Below are 16034 nucleotides of genomic sequence, written 5' to 3' on the forward strand. Positions count from 1 at the left end.
AGCGCGCAGGTTTGAACAGACAGCTGCTACCGGAACAGGGCGAGCTGTGGGAGGAACTGAGTTTTGCGTATTGTTCGACAATGTAAAATAGCACATATTATATTGAAAAATAAACTTGGCTTACAAGGGACAACTTTTAACAACAGGTACGTGATTTACAGGAACTGGGCTTTATGCATTTAAAGGCTTTCTTGGCCTGTCATCTGTCACTACTGAACCCGGTAGGCTATGCTGTTTCCAGGGTAACCGAGTAACTGCTAAATGCTACTGTACACATGTTCGGTGCTTTAACTGATTTACAAAGTATAATACATACTATTGATTTCCGCGCATGACCAGTTATATCTTAAAAATGAATGCAAGTTACGTTCTAATCTTTACTGGTGTCGTGTCGTGTCCAACAGGTGGAATGGTATATCAGTCCCATCTGTAACGTAATAAATAAATCCTAAAACGTGAAAGTAAAATTGCAGTCGTGCAAATTCAACAATATGTGTTCTAATACTTGGACTAATAATGGACTTGAATTGCATTGCGGCATTTGCAATCAAATGCTTAAGTTCAAAGATCTTGAACTGGCTCTTACTCGGCCAAATCCACATTCGTGATGTTTCAGATACAATATTTGTATCTTTTCTTATTTGCTCTCTCCTACATTCTGTATGAAACTGAGTTTTGTAATGTTTTTTTCCCTCCCAAGTCCCTTCTGATTGTGGTTATACTGTACATCATAGAAATGGCTGCAAAGCAGGGTGATCGAGGTCGAATATTGCTGCTGGAAGAAGAAGTAAAAAACCTCACCGAAGAGCTCGTTCAATGTCAGGTAACGGCTGATGTTTTGTGTGCCATACAGACGTTTCTACACACGTTTCGTCCTGGTATTATATGAGTAGTATAAAGAGGAAGTTATTGGTTTGTTCTGAGAGTCAGTGCAGTATGTGCCAGTATCCTGTGACAAGACGACTCTCTATAGTCAGACACCTATTTTCCTTCTTCACCTATCTTTCGAGTAGTTCTTGTTAATCGATGAATAGTTTATTTCTATAACCATGGCAGATTGAGATTCTGCTGTAGCTAAAGTATGCTTTGCGACAGCCAATCCTATTAATGACACAGGATAACGCTGACAGCTTTTTGCTCTGATTGAAACTTTTCAAATAAATACAAGCAAAAAGTTCAAAATGTGCCACTCTCCCCCATTTTGAACTGAATTTCATTTTTGAGCACGGAGAGAGAATTTTCCTTCAAAGTGCAACCAATGTGTATACATCACCACTCTTTTTGCTATTATGTCATCATAAAGTCAACTTTGTGTTGCTTCAGTTTGTTTGGAGATGCTGGAGAAATGAATATGACAATCTTGGAAAAGGTTGCCAAACCTTGTCTCTCTTCATGGATTAAATCATTGTATCACATTATGCAACAGGTGTAAACTAGACTTTTTCTTGAAAGATGAGTATTACTGTCATTGAACTGAAGTTAAAAAGACATGGATTCCGATTTCAGCACAAATGGGTAAATTGCATGTGATTCCCTTTGCACAGCAAATTTTCTGTTTGACATATAGACTGAAACACTTTAGAAATACAGTCATCATTTTCATCTGAAGGTGCTGCTAGAAAGGATGTTAATTACACGCTTGTTTGTGTTTGTGTATGTCTGTGTTTGTGTTTGCCCTGCCTTGCGCCTACTGCTTGCCAGGATAGTCTCTGGCTCCCCTATAACCCTGAATTGGAAGAAGCAGTTATAAGAAGGATGGATGGATGGATGAGTTATTTTTATACACATCCTCCAAGTTAGAAACACTGTATGCCAATTCCTAGGCCAGAAGAGCTGAAGACTAGCTCTATGCTATTCACTTTATGCCAGTTTGTCAACTAATTAACTTTTCAAGATCCCTAGCATTTAGCAAGCAACAGGGGTTGCTTTTGTATGAATAAAAAAAAAAAACTAACAAAAATCATATTTCAGAAGTTTGCAGAAAACCAATTTTATATACAGTATATAGTACTGTAAAGCATATGGCCGACATTACAGGTTGTGTGAGCCGGCTTGCCAAAGCGGTGATGTCACCTCCCTTCCATGTGAACAGCAGGGACCTCAGCTGAGGGGAGATCTCCCTTTAGCTTAGCTGGCTTCTTCCCTGTTGAGTGACGCCGGAGGTTCGGGTTCGAGCCCCCAGTGGTGGGGGGGCCACATACCCATGTGAACCCGAAAGTGCTACAGTACAATATGCAAAAAAATACCTGCCCATTGGCAAATGCTTCTCCTCTTGAACATTTATGCTGTTAAACCTTACTGGCCTGAAACATTCAGTCAGGAAAGTGTTGTAGGACTTTGTGGAAGTGAGTTACGGCCTGTAGGGTTTTTGGTGAAAGATAGAGCTGTTTGTGGCTGACATGTACGTGAATGAAGAACATGACATATCATCACATAGAATCCATCTATCAATCAGGGTTGTTGGGGAGCCCAAAACTATCCAGGCAACGGGTGCAAAGCGGGGTACACCCTGGATGAGATGTCACTCCATTACTGATCACATAGAATCATTTTTAAAAATGCAGTTGAATTTTACAGTCATTTCTGGCCTGTAACAGTATGACAGTGGATTCCAGCTGGTTTATTGCGTGTTTTCAGATATTTATCGTCAGTTTTTTTGTCGTTTTTTAGTTCTTAACATATTTACCATTCAGCTAAATAATCATGCTTTTTTGGGGGGATTAATCTATTCAGAATTCCCAGAAATTGAAGTCTGTAGTCTTGGATTAAAGTGATTAGGCTTGCTTTATTACTGTTTAAAAAAAAAAAAACTTTAAAAGAACAACATGCATATGCTTTATTTATTTGAAATTAATAATTGCATTTTATGAAAATATATAACATATATTTGAATCTACTAGCTAAATATGTAGCCCAGTGTTTTAAAATTTGGGAAAGCTGGACTCTATGAAACGAATTGTGTTCACGCCATTAAACCTGATGTCTTGAGAAGGTCACAAGACAAGCACATGTTGCTCGGCATTCTTCGGTTTCGGCTAAAAGGTCAATCTAAGAAGTCAGATTAGTCCATTGCTACAGTAGCTGAGGGTAGCCGATTCAGTTAATTTATGAATATCCTATTCATTGCCACTTAATTGACATCCACTTTGCATCCTGACAAATTTGATGGTTTCATTGGCTTTGTCAGGTTGTTTGCTGATAGGTATATCACAAGAACACAATATAAAAAGAGAGATAAAGAGACTGTCTTTACAGCATTTTGAATATCCGTTTTCTCAGTCAAGGTTTGTTAGTGCTGTAGATCTGATCTTTTATGTCAGTACAGCCCTCTCTGTGCAGAAGAGGCGTGTCACCACTCTTTATTACAAATACATCCTTGTGCCTATATTTGGCATTTGCCACACTGATTTGGGCCAAGTGACAGGGCCTTATCAGAACCAGTAAGAGCAACCACTCTGCATTACAGTACGTCAGCAAAATGGAAGGGGCTGTATGTCACTGTGTGTTGCTGTATATTCGGAGAGTATGAAAACTGACTGAAACAAACATGCATCAAGGAGCTCCTGATACATTTCTATTTCTTACCCTGGGTCCTTCCTGACAGCATAAGAGACTACCTTTTTGAAGTCTGACTGTTCTTAATTCATCATTAACTGCAAATGTGGGTTCAGAGTATGTGAGATCTTTATTTTGCCCATCTTTGCTCCACTTTGTATGTTCAACCAATGGTCTATCAAGGTCTGCCTCTGCCATTTAATAAATAATTGATCAGACACTTTTGAATGTGGTTCAAGATTCATGTACTAATTGGAGACCAGTAGATTCTAGCGAGAGCAGTGACTTTTATCTTATGATGATACGAACGTATTTTAACAGATAATTTTATGTTAAGTCAATTGGAATCAGTCTGTCTTTTAATGTTCAAAACTGTGTAGTTTTAGATGTTTCTCATTAAATGTAATTCATCTTAAAAAAAAAAAGAAGAAAATACTTCCAGCATATTTGAATTGGAAATTTATCAGACTTGCTACATTCCCCCTGCAGTGCAACTTTCCTTGTCAACTATTTTTATCACCTATGATTTGTGATATGTTTCATGTCAACGTTTCAATGACAGCCAGTCGATTAGTTGTTTCTTATACTAACTGTTATACTTTGAGGTTATTTCTGTATGCAGATTTTGTGTAACATAGTTTCATAGTTTGTTTTCTGTATCATTTGTGATTAATTTCAAGAAATATGAATTGCCTGATATGAGTTTAATTTAACTGTTGCTGATGTACTATGAACAAGCCTACAGTATTAACAAGCCTATTTCAACACTTTATCAGAATCTTCTTTAAGTCTTTTTAGGTACTTTTCTAATTTAAGATGAGGCTTTGAACATCTTTGTTACAATACTTTGTATTTTTAGCTTGGTGTCATCTTCAATTCCTTCTATATTGGAACTATTTATGTTATTTCATTTATGTTATTATTTGAAATTTGTCATGTCCAGTACAATTACAACATTTTGTTATTTTGGCTTTGCTGCATAACTAAAATTGGAACTTGAACCTACAGTAGATGAGTGACCTCTAATCATGTTGGCAATATGGAAAACAAAAATGTCCAGAGTGCAATACTGGACTCCTTATACTGTACGTGGTGTTTTTGCCAGTGGATCTTCATTCGTCTCACTTGCCGAAGACATTCTGCCCAGATTAGCTTCTCTAAGTTGTCACTGTGCATGTGCATGCCCCATGTAATGAACTGACACTCCCTGCAGGATGTACAGTTCTGACCTGTACCCTATGAGGGTTGTCATGACTTATATGAAGAATAAGCTGCTTTCTGTGTGGCTATATTTTTAAAAATGTATGTCAAGGCGGAGTTTGTAAGTTCTCCCCATGTTCATATGGGTTTCCACCTACCAAGACATGTTGGTTGGATAACTACTGTAGCTTCTGGGAAAATTGGCCCTGGTGTGAGTGTGTGCGTGTTTGTACCGTATCTGTCTGACCTGCAATGGACTGGGCATTTCATCCAGGGTCTATCCAACCTTGTGCCCTTGTGCTCCCTCTCCCTCACAACCCTGAATTGGATGAAGCAGTTTGAAAATGGATGGATGGATATGTCAGAGTAAAATTAGACCTGATTGACGCATTGTTCTCTTCAGGCCGATAAGGAGTTTGTGTGGTCCTTATGGAAACGCCTTCAAGTCGCCAACCCAGACCTGACCCAGGCCGTGAGCTTGGTTGTGGAGAGGTGAGTAGAAACATGGGGTTTGGCATTTGGGATTGACTTTACTGTAGCTGCAGACATTTTGATTTGTTTCACTTCATGTGGTGCAAGCAGTTGTTCACAAGTCATTCATTTTACATGAAACACATGATAAATACCAAAACAAAATTTCACTCTCTTTGTTGGATTGTGATGTTTTGTATACTGTTGTTCTGGTTGCAACAGAGTGCCTAACACTTGGTAATTACAATTCTGAGTTTTTTTTCTAAAGTTGTGGTGGATGCCGATTTTTAAAAATTGTTTGGTAAAGAATGATGCGTCATCAGCTTCTACACCCCACCATGTCATTGTGATTGATGAAGCTGCTCTAGTATGACGTACATTCTTATACAGAACTTACTGTACGTCCCTTTGGGAAATTGACAGCACAAATAATATTCAGTGCTGGGAACTGTTTATAATCCTGCCTTTGTTTTTTCCAGAATTAGTGTCATGTGTGATGCCTATCAATGCTGGCTGTAGTTTTTCTCTTATAAGCTGACTGAGAACCTGAAGGAATACCTTGAGTATTGTATGCTGTTCCTGGATGAGATGCACCTCTAGCTCATTGTACTACTAGTTCAACCTCAGGGCAGCATGCCAGACAGATTTGTAGGTCTCTTTGAATTGTCAGCAACACAGGGTGTCTGGATGACTTAAATTAGCTCACTCTCAGCATAACCAGACCTGTAACTCTTCTGCACAGTTCTTAGGTTGCTTCTGATTTAAGGAAACATGTAAAACTTTATGGACCGACATGGTTTGCCTTTCTCTTGATGCTTAAGATTCTCTGGCAGCAGCCGATTGTCCTGAAGATATTTAATTGGTGCCACCTTTGAAGACAGGCAGCCCAGAGAAATACACAGGCCTACTGTGCACCGATTGTAGGCTGTACACTGATCATTTCTTGTCACTCATTCTGTCACTAGTGTCATTTTCACAATTCACAAGAGAAGGCACCTATAGGTAACTTAGTTTCAAGAATGGCAACAGTTTCAGGTTGTGTTTTGCATATGGCAATAAACTATGACTCTTTAGAAGGATCTTTGCCATTTTCTGCATTCATGGTGATGTAAAGGGCCTTTGTCCTTAATCAAGTCACTCAACAGTGGAACCATTTTGATGAAAAGAGCCCATAATGTTTACATTAAAAGTAGATTGACATGTCATCAAATACCATTTTGAGGTATGGAATTCAGAAGGTGAAGTTAACCTGTCTTTTGTTTCCTGAAAAATATCCTGATGGGCAAGTATTCAGTGAAAATGAACATACCTGTATACTGTATTGTTAGTCTTGTTGGGAAATGCTTTTCACAACCTGATTTCTGCCAACCGTTGAGCCTCTACTTTTAACCCCACACCATTAAATTATGTAAAAATGATCTAGAATTAGTTTTGTCCCTGATTCTTTATTTTATTCATGTTTAATTCTATGTTCAGTAGTTCTAAGTGACTGACAGCTAAGAAAATGAATTTGACTCCAATCTTTCCTTGGATCAGGTACTGAACCGAAACACTACAGTACAAATCAGGGTAAAAAGCAAACAACCACAACAACCCAGCTGTATGTGGATTATCAGAGCACAAGATATAGTGTGGTATGTAATAACTGAGGCTAACCCAATAAGTATATAACTGCTCAGACCTTTCTTGTGTCTGGTTTGTGTTGTAAATCTTTATAATGTTCTAATCAGTACTGCTTTGTGGTGAACTTGTTACACTGGTTTTAAACCTATAGTTTAGTAGACTAAATGTTGTACCTGTGAAATTGAGGGTTCTCCCATTGAAAGTAAAATATAGTGAATTGAAACTAATGCCATACTCTTCCTGTTTTGAATGGGAATTCCCGATTTTTGTTTAGAATACAAAAGGTTTTCCTTGACCAAGCCTTTCAGTTAAAAAAAATCCAGTAGTTGGTGAACGCAGAAAGCAGGCCACAGTACCTTGATCTGTCTGTTAATATTTTACTTTATTGGAAAATAAAGAAATGAGGAGAGTTCCTCTGAGACAAGGTAAGACGCATCATGAGCATGTGTGTATCAGCATATCAGAGCATTGGTATTGACATGATAATTGCAGCGACTGCAGTTAAGTCTGAAAGTGCGCTGGGCCTGTGGGAATTCGGCTGGTCTTATACCAACTGGATGGCTGCTAAGGACACAGTCTGAATTGTAAGGTGCAAGTTTAGCACTTTATTCAGCAGAGGCAGGCATCACTTAAAAATCCTTTGGGGGAACCCCAGCGATCTGCAGATGTTCAAAAAAAGACTGGCTTGAGTCTCAGATTGTTTTTTTTCTTCCCTGGTGCTCACAAAAAAGACATTTAGTATGAAAGGTATGTTGGAAATGATTACAGTTCACAAGGGAATGTGAGCCGAATTTCAGATTTGATGTCATCTTAATTACAGTATCTGAAGATCAGTGTAATCTTATACTGGTGCTGATTGACACACTTCTTCTGTTATTTGCACTAGGGAAGTGTGTACAGTGTTTAAAGGGAACTTCTGAGTTTTTTTCTGACTTCATTTTTTTGGTTTTACTTATACTTGGAAATTAGGTGTACATTCTTATTGGCTCACAGGACTGTTTTCAGTCGGTAGCTAAGGTTCTTTATTAATCAGAACTGAAATATTCTGCCCAGTTTACATTTCCTGCAATCATTTGATGACGGTGGATCGGCCACTTAATGTGAACCAGCAATGCGATGAAAGGAAGTGCTAAGTAATATTAAAAAGGGCTTTTAAGGCCCCATGATTATGTTTAATTAAGTTTTTGTGGCAGCATTATTTTTTTGCAATTTGGTGACACATTTACAGTATATGGGTATATCAAATTCATTTTGTAAATATATACAGATAGAGTGTGTTGAAAAGTAAGTATACCCCCCTAGGATATTATTGTTTAACATATTTAAATATGATTGACCTTCACCTAGTCCACAACAAGTCCTAATAGAAGATAGAAATAGCCTCATTGTACAAATACCACACAAAATCTTAGTTATAATTTATTTGAAGGGGAACTGCAGTCTCTCAGACCGGTAATTAAATTTCAGTAACAAAATCAATTTGTTAATGGTATAGGAACAAAATATTAATTTCAAATTAAGCTCAAAATTGCAAACTTTATGAAAGTACTGTAAGTCACCATATTGTCGTAAACCCCTGGTCTCGCTTGGGTGGGAGAGTTCCCACGAATTGTGATGTGATGCTGCTCACTAGTCACTGTAATGACTAATGTAATGCCATGTACAAGAGAATAAGTAGAAGAAATCTGCATGCAGAGTTAACAAGCGAGTTCCATTTATCGGCAAAACCATCTTGAAGATGAGAACAATAGTTATATTGGATTAAAATAGTTGTATTCACAAACCTGCTTGTTTAAAATGTAATAGGGCCACTTCACATCACAGTTTTGTTGCCTTGTTCTGTATCAAAGAAAATGGCACTGTGCATGCCTGGAAATTTCATTTGTTTTGTGATGTACATTGGAGGTTTTACAAGTTACCTCCTCCTAAGTGCATTTCAAACCACATTTTACTTTTATTGTGGTTTACATTGCACTTACCAATTCTTCTATCCTGGAAATATAAAAATAGTTTTGCAGTTCCCCTTTAAAATAATCACCCAGCATTTAAATCTTTTTGTGGAAAAAGTAAGTGCACCTTTAGTCCTAAAATCTCAATAAAGATGGTACTGTATATAGAATCAAGTGCACCAAAACATGTGCAAGTGATTAGTTGGTCATCAGGAGGTGATTTCACCTGTATTTAAAATCAGAATCTTTGTCAGTTTGGCCTTAAACACTTAGGTTTGTGGTAACACATCAAGGTCAAATTTAAACAAATCTGTGAATTTTTGTTGCTTGTCAAAGCCATAACCAAACAATTTGCAGTCCATCATTCCATGGTAAGAAAAATCATCTACAAATGGAGAAAATTAAACACTGTTGCCACTCTAACAAGGGGTGGCCATCCAACCGAGTTCTTTGCAAGATCTGCCTGTATGATGCTCCTAGAAATCTCAAAGAACTCCAAGGTAACATCCAGGGCTCTACAAGCCTTTCTCATATGGCAAATGTCAGAGTTCTTGAGTCCATCATCAGGAAAAGATAGAATAAGAATGGAACATTTTCCAGGTGGAAACCTCTGCTCTCCAAAAACAACATTATCACATGTCTTAAGTTTGCCAGACACCACTTAAATGAAAAACAAGACTTCTGGAACAGTGCTCTCTGAACTGTGTCAAAGGTGGAGTCGTTTGGCCATAGTGCAAAACATCAAATTTGGCAAAAATCAAACAACCTTTGACCAGAAGTCTCATACCAGCCATCGAGCATGGTGGAGTTTGCTTTGTTGCCTCAGGTCTTGAAAGCCTTGCTATCATTGAGTCTACCATGAATTTCACACAATAACAAGAGTATCCCAGAGGAAATTGTGAGACTGTCTGTCCAACAAGCAAAGCTGAACCAAAACTGGATTATGCAACAGGACAACAATCATAAACATGTAAAATAATCTATGACAGAATGGCTTGAAAAGAAGAAATTCAGGATTTTGGAATGGAAAGTCAAAACTCCATAGAGATGCTGTGGTGAGACCTAAACAAGGCTGTGCATAGAATAAAGCCATTGAAGCAGTTCTTTAAGGAAGAGTGGGCCAGAATTTGTCCCAGGCGATGTGCGAGACTGATCAACTCTTACAGGAAACATGTAACAGTATCATGTCATGTTATTGCGGCTAAAGTGGACGCCACAAGTTACTGAATCAAGGCATGCACTTACTTTTTCACACAAAGATATTGAATGCTGGCAGATTTATTTTAACAAAAAGCAATAAGAAAGTAGAATTTTTGTGTCTTATTTGTCAAATGGGGTCAGTTTTATCTATGTGAGGACTAGGTGCAAGTCAAGTGATATTACATTTTTTCCCCAGAACATCTGACATTTAAACAAACATCTATTTCTGAGTCCATGTCTTATTGTGGAAAACTGTGTAGTATTCACGGTTCACATCAGTTGTTCTCTTTAACTATTCAGTATCCAGTCTTTCTTAATCATAGATGTATGTCAGAGGGTCATGGTTCACTTAAACCATTGGAAATGATTGGAAAGTATCCAGGTAGATCTATTGCATACTGTATACTGTAGTTCACCCCAGGATCACAAGGCCATATAATGGGGATAGAGAGCAAGACATTGGTTTCGTTGTGCTGGACATAAATCCACCAGCCCTTAATATAAGATATTCAGTTCATGTGTTATCAGTTGTGAATAAGATCATGCCATTGACTGCAGATGTTGTCATGCGTGTTTCTTTAACTTCTCAGTGCACAGATGTTGTATCAGCTGTGCATTGTTAGAATACTGTGAGTGCTTCGAGTGTTTAGTAATATTTTAAAAGATTGCAGGATATTAGTTATTTTCAAATGTACATTTCCTAATATATATAAATAGCATTGTCTGTCTGTGTTAATGTTTTATGTTCCGTTTTTTGAATAGCTGATGTATAGTATCATGATGATTTTTGCACTATTAAAAGGAGTGGAAGAAATGTTAACTGGATGAGTATATGTCATTAAATTGAGGTGTATGTATCTTTAAGTCAAAGTGCTTGCATTTGGTGTGTGGAAATCTGTACTGAAACCACGTAAAAATTGTGTTTAGTTGAACAGAATTAGAGAATCATTACTTCTTTCCATTGAAGGTTCTAATCCCACATGAAAAGTAAGCAACAGCAACCTAAGGGTATTTTACAGAGGACTAATTTTAAAAAATATGAAGAATGTAAAGATGATTATTTTTAAATAATCTGGCAATTCCTTCCATGAAATTGATCTAATCTTTTGTTGTTTTGATACATTTTCTAAGACTAATCACATGTACAGTAGCTGGTAAACTTATACCTTTGCTCATTTTATCAGTACTTCATCAGTACAAGCAAGTAGGGTACAATAGAACTGCAAGTGATCATTTCCTTTGTAAATAGGGCTAAAGTAAGGTGTTTTCTTTTACATCTCCTTGTTTCCTTTCTTGAACTTATTTATTGTTACACAAGAATTTAAGAAACTATGCTGGATGTCTTTCCCCTGGATATTCATTGTACAAAACAACATACTGTACAGTACTTTCCTCTTGGTGAATATAGTTGTCATTTTTTGCCTGATGAGTTAATTTGCTGTCACATGCCATATGCTCAATTTTTTTTTATGCAGGGTCTGTCAGTTTCATATGATCTTTAATACTTGAAAATGACACTGATCATTAGGCGATGGAGAATTCACATGATGAGCTACAAATGATCACTGAGGGCTTTTTATTATGTATTTTTTCTAGAGAGAAGCAGAAAGCTGAAGCCAAAGACCGGAAGGTATTGGAGATTCTGCAAGTTAAAGACAATAAAATACAGGAGTTGGAGCAGGTATGTAAAGATACCCCTGTCATTTTCAATCTGTTTAACTTTGCAGTTTAAAATCTTTACTTTACATTTAGAAAAACATTCCTAAATATTTTTTTCTTTACGTTTAGAAAACGTTTTTTGTTATTATTCAAATTTTAGGTTTGTAATGAGAGTATAAACAGAAAGTAAACTCTGAAAAACTAAACTGTGGTTAAATTGTAGACTTTAAGATGGATAAGCCATATATTTTTTTATAGTATTTGACAATAATCTTTTTGCAATTATCTCATTAAGCTTCCAACTATTGAAAAGATCCTCCATCACAATTAAGAAAGGCCCATCAATCTTTAAGAATGATTTATTTTAGTTCTTCAGTGTTTCGTAGTATAAATTCTTGCTGGGTGTAGATTGTAACACGTTTTACTAAAGTATCTTAGGGACTACTGATTGGTTTTCTTTAGGATGCCAGTCTGATCAAATATGTGGCAAAAGGTTTTATGGTCAGAGGACACAAAATTGGAACGTTCTGGTCTAAATACACATTGATGAGTGTATTTCAAACCACAATGAAAGTAAAATGTTAACAGTTGTAGTAGTTTGATGGGTTTACTGAGACAATTATTAATTGTAGCAGTAATCACGAGGTTGTTCGTTGGGGCTTTTAGAAAATCAATCGTCAGAACAACTAACAACGCACACACACGGGTTCAATACACGAGATACATTTATTAATATAAACTGTGCACCAAACATATACTAGTCTGCTTGGATACGAGCGGCAGACCTTACTGTGAGGGTTATCAATATACAAGGTATATAATCTCGAAGAGATGCAAACACAAAGAGATACACAACAGAGAATATATGTCAATATTTATCGTTCGGTTACCAAATCGCTAATCAGTGTTATTACCCACTGTTACTCTAAACTCGTAAGTGAATACATTACTCATGAATTAAATTGATAACAACTTAAGGTACAATTGAATTCTCGAGACGCAATGTAGAACATGGGGTTTACTCATCCACTGTGTATGGATTTGGAATTTCCCGGCATGAACACCAACCCAGCTGACAGGCTCTGTTGCAGCCTCTGTTCCAGCGGTTGTCCTCTGGCTACCAGCCAACCAGTCAAGGTACAGCTCATAGTAGGACGGGCGGAGGAATCTGACTGTGGTGCGCAGGGCAGTCGTTGCTCCGAGGGGATCTACCAGCAGTCCGGCTGGCTAGTAGAAAGTCTCTATGCACAGAGTGTGACCGCGAGTCATCACAAGTCACTCTTTTGCCTGGGAAGAAACTGGTTCGTTCCCGGTCCAGCGCTGCTTCTGAATAAGCTATTCAGGTTGTCGACGAGGGTCCAACTGTAGGCTGCCGTTGATCAAGCGGAGCATTCACGTTGGTAGAATTCTGAGTATGTATGGGATCCTCGGCCTCGCGCTTAGAACAAAGTCCAAGTCCTTTTGCAGACAACAGCAGTTGTCATGTGATTGTCTCTGAGGATGCGCGAAAATGGCCAAGAAGAGCCCCGATCTGAGCTTGCGCTCCCTTTTTGATCAAGACCCAGATGTGTGCTGATTGGTTGACAGTTTGGCGGGCATTGGAGAACCACGTGGTATTACCACGCCCTGCCAGTCCCTGATTGGTTGGTCAAGGTGAGATATAAGTCACTTACCCTTGACACTTAGGAATGCAGTCCAGATGTCCATTCGGCACTCCCTAGACTGATAGGCGCCAATGGATGACCATTGATCATGATAGCCAGGCTTAGCTAAGTGCATCCCCATCTGGGAGCTTGTTCCTTATCAAAAGAAAACATCTTAAATCAGCCTGCATGAATACTTTCTCTGTGGCTGCACCACAGAGATGGAGGGTGAGATGGGGCCTCCTTTAGGAGCATACCAACGCTTAATTCTGTCTTATTAACAAGCATTGCCGCTACACAGTAATGTGTAAAACCTCCAATTTACATCACAAAATAGACCACATTTCCAGGTATGCGCAGTGACATGTTCTGCAATTCAGAACGAGGCAACCAAAGTTCCAGTGAGGTGAAGAGGTTCTATTACATTATAAAAGTATAGGCTTGTGAATACATCTCTTTTAATCCAATAGGAATGTTGTTCTTGACTTTGAGACGGTTTTGCTGACAAATACAACTTCTTTGTTAACTCTGCATATAGATCATGTTGGAACATTTCTGCAGCTAAATTTCTGCTACATACTGTACTTATTCATACATCTCATACATTACTCATTATTAGTTATTACAGTGACTACTGAGCAGGAACGGCTGCTTTGTATCACAATTCATGCAAATTCTTGCTCTCAGCTGTGACAAGACTAGTGGTTTGTGACAGCATGGAGACTATAAAGTACTTTCACAAAGTTCATGATTTTGTTTTAAATTTATAAAAATTGTTGTTCATGTAAATTAATTTAATTAGTTAACAACATTTAATTGGTCTGAAAAAATTGGGACTGCACTTTCCCTTAAACATTCAAGGTTCAATTAAAATATTTACTTTAAAAAGTGTATCCTTAATGGCACATAATTGGAAGGGGTTGAATTCTTTTGCAAGGTACTGTATTGCCTAGAAATATGAGCAGACATTTTATTTTTTAGGAATAGTCTGACTCTTATTTTATCTCATATGAAACATTTTCTTCCACAAAATTGTGTAGATACAATCAGAGTGTCTTTCGTTGGATCTTAGAAATTGTAATAAAAACATATTTTATTGAAATCAGGCTTGCCTCAAAATAAAAGCGAACAGTTGACACTTCTGAACAAAGGAGTCATGAAAATCTGGAACAAAATTATCAATTTGTATCAGTTTCTAAAAGGTACACAGTTTTTAAAATAAATTGATACTACTGAAATACCCAGGCTAATGTTCTATTCAGCTATTCACAAAAATAATAAAATAATAAAACATTTATAGATTCTTCAAGGAGAACACTGGTGTAACACATTGACTGTGATTACATTGCAACAAAGCTCAAATACACAGTGTTGCTTGAAAGTACTGTATTTGAACCTTTCATCTTTCATAGTCTTAGAAAAAGTATCTTAAAAAATATTTTATCTGAACTGCAATATTAAGTTAAATTAACCCAAATAACAGACATACGTACTTTGACAAATTGTTTCATTATTAAATAAAACATGTTTATTTAACAGGAACTCAATGATCCCTTTGGGCAATAGCAAGTGAACCTTTTAATTCAGTAAGCAGTGGCACATCCATAAGGAACTACAGTATGACAAACATATTCTGTAGTTACTAATCAGATTCTCACATCTGCTTTGAGAAATATTTGCCCATTCGTCCTTACAAAACAGCTTCAACTGCTCCAGATTTGTTGGCTGTCTTGCATGAACATGCCTCTTCAGGTCATGCCACAACGTTTCTGTTGGGTTAAGATCTGGACTTTGACTCGGCCAAAGAAAAATTGAATTTCTTCCTCTTCATCCATTTTTGGTAGATTTGCTGGAATGTTCATGGTAGTTGTCATGCTGGAGGACCTTTTTTCATCTCATGGACAGAGGGCCTGATATTCTCTTCCAGAATATTTTGGTATGATTCTGAATTCATTGTTCTCTCAGTGATGGTAAGTTATGCAGGTCTATGGGCATAAAAGCAGACCCAAACCATGACACTCCCACTACCGTGCTTGACAATGGGGATAAGGTGATTTTGGTGTTTGCCAAACATGGCATTTTTTCTTGTGGCCAAAAAGATCAATGTTAGACTCATCCTTCCAGAGAATAATCCACAAAAAATCTGCAAGATCATCTAGATGATCTTTTGCAAACTTAAGACGAGCATCAATGTTCTTTTTTGAGGTGAAAGGTTTTCTCCCATGAATGCCATTACTGTTCAGTTTGCATTGTATTATTGAGGTATGAACATGGACATCAGCTGCAGCAAAAGAGCCTGGAGAGCCTTGGGTGTGGTCCTGGGGCTCTTTTAGACATTCTGTATTGATTTTCTTGGTTTTCTTGCTCTGTGGGATAATTTTGAAGAACATCCACATCTAGGTAGAGTCACTGTGGTCTTCAATTTTCTCCATTTCGAAACTATAATAATAATAATTAATAATAATTGCTTATACTTATATAGCGCTTTTCTGGATATTCAATTCCTCTAAATACTACATAGAATTTGTGGATTTGTTTAGAAAAGTAAGGACTAGTTTTGATTAAACAAGGATTTCATAGTAATAATGTAACAGAAACAAAACTTTCAAGCAGCACTGTACTCAAAATACGTGCAGTTATTTTAACAATTTGTTGAGAGGCACTAAGTGATGGATTCTGTGTTAGGATCTGCCGTGCACAATTATCATCCCATGGATCTCATGATATTTAATTA

At 37.4% G+C, this 16034-nt stretch overlaps 1 protein-coding gene across 1 annotated transcript in view; it reads left to right on the plus strand.

Annotated features, from left to right (window-relative positions):
* cntln (centlein, centrosomal protein) overlaps positions 1-16034 on the plus strand; it is a 192238-nt gene continuing 176204 nt past the window's right edge. The window contains exons 1-4 of the mRNA XM_069190797.1: positions 1-146; positions 701-823; positions 5159-5247; positions 11595-11679. Coding sequence (XP_069046898.1) covers positions 737-823; positions 5159-5247; positions 11595-11679 — 261 coding nt within the window. The 5' untranslated portion in view covers positions 1-146; positions 701-736. The remainder of the gene's footprint in view (positions 147-700; positions 824-5158; positions 5248-11594; positions 11680-16034) is intronic.

Source organism: Lepisosteus oculatus, chromosome 1 (genome assembly GCF_040954835.1).
Source record: "Lepisosteus oculatus isolate fLepOcu1 chromosome 1, fLepOcu1.hap2, whole genome shotgun sequence".
NCBI classification, from domain to species: domain Eukaryota; kingdom Metazoa; phylum Chordata; class Actinopteri; order Semionotiformes; family Lepisosteidae; genus Lepisosteus; species Lepisosteus oculatus.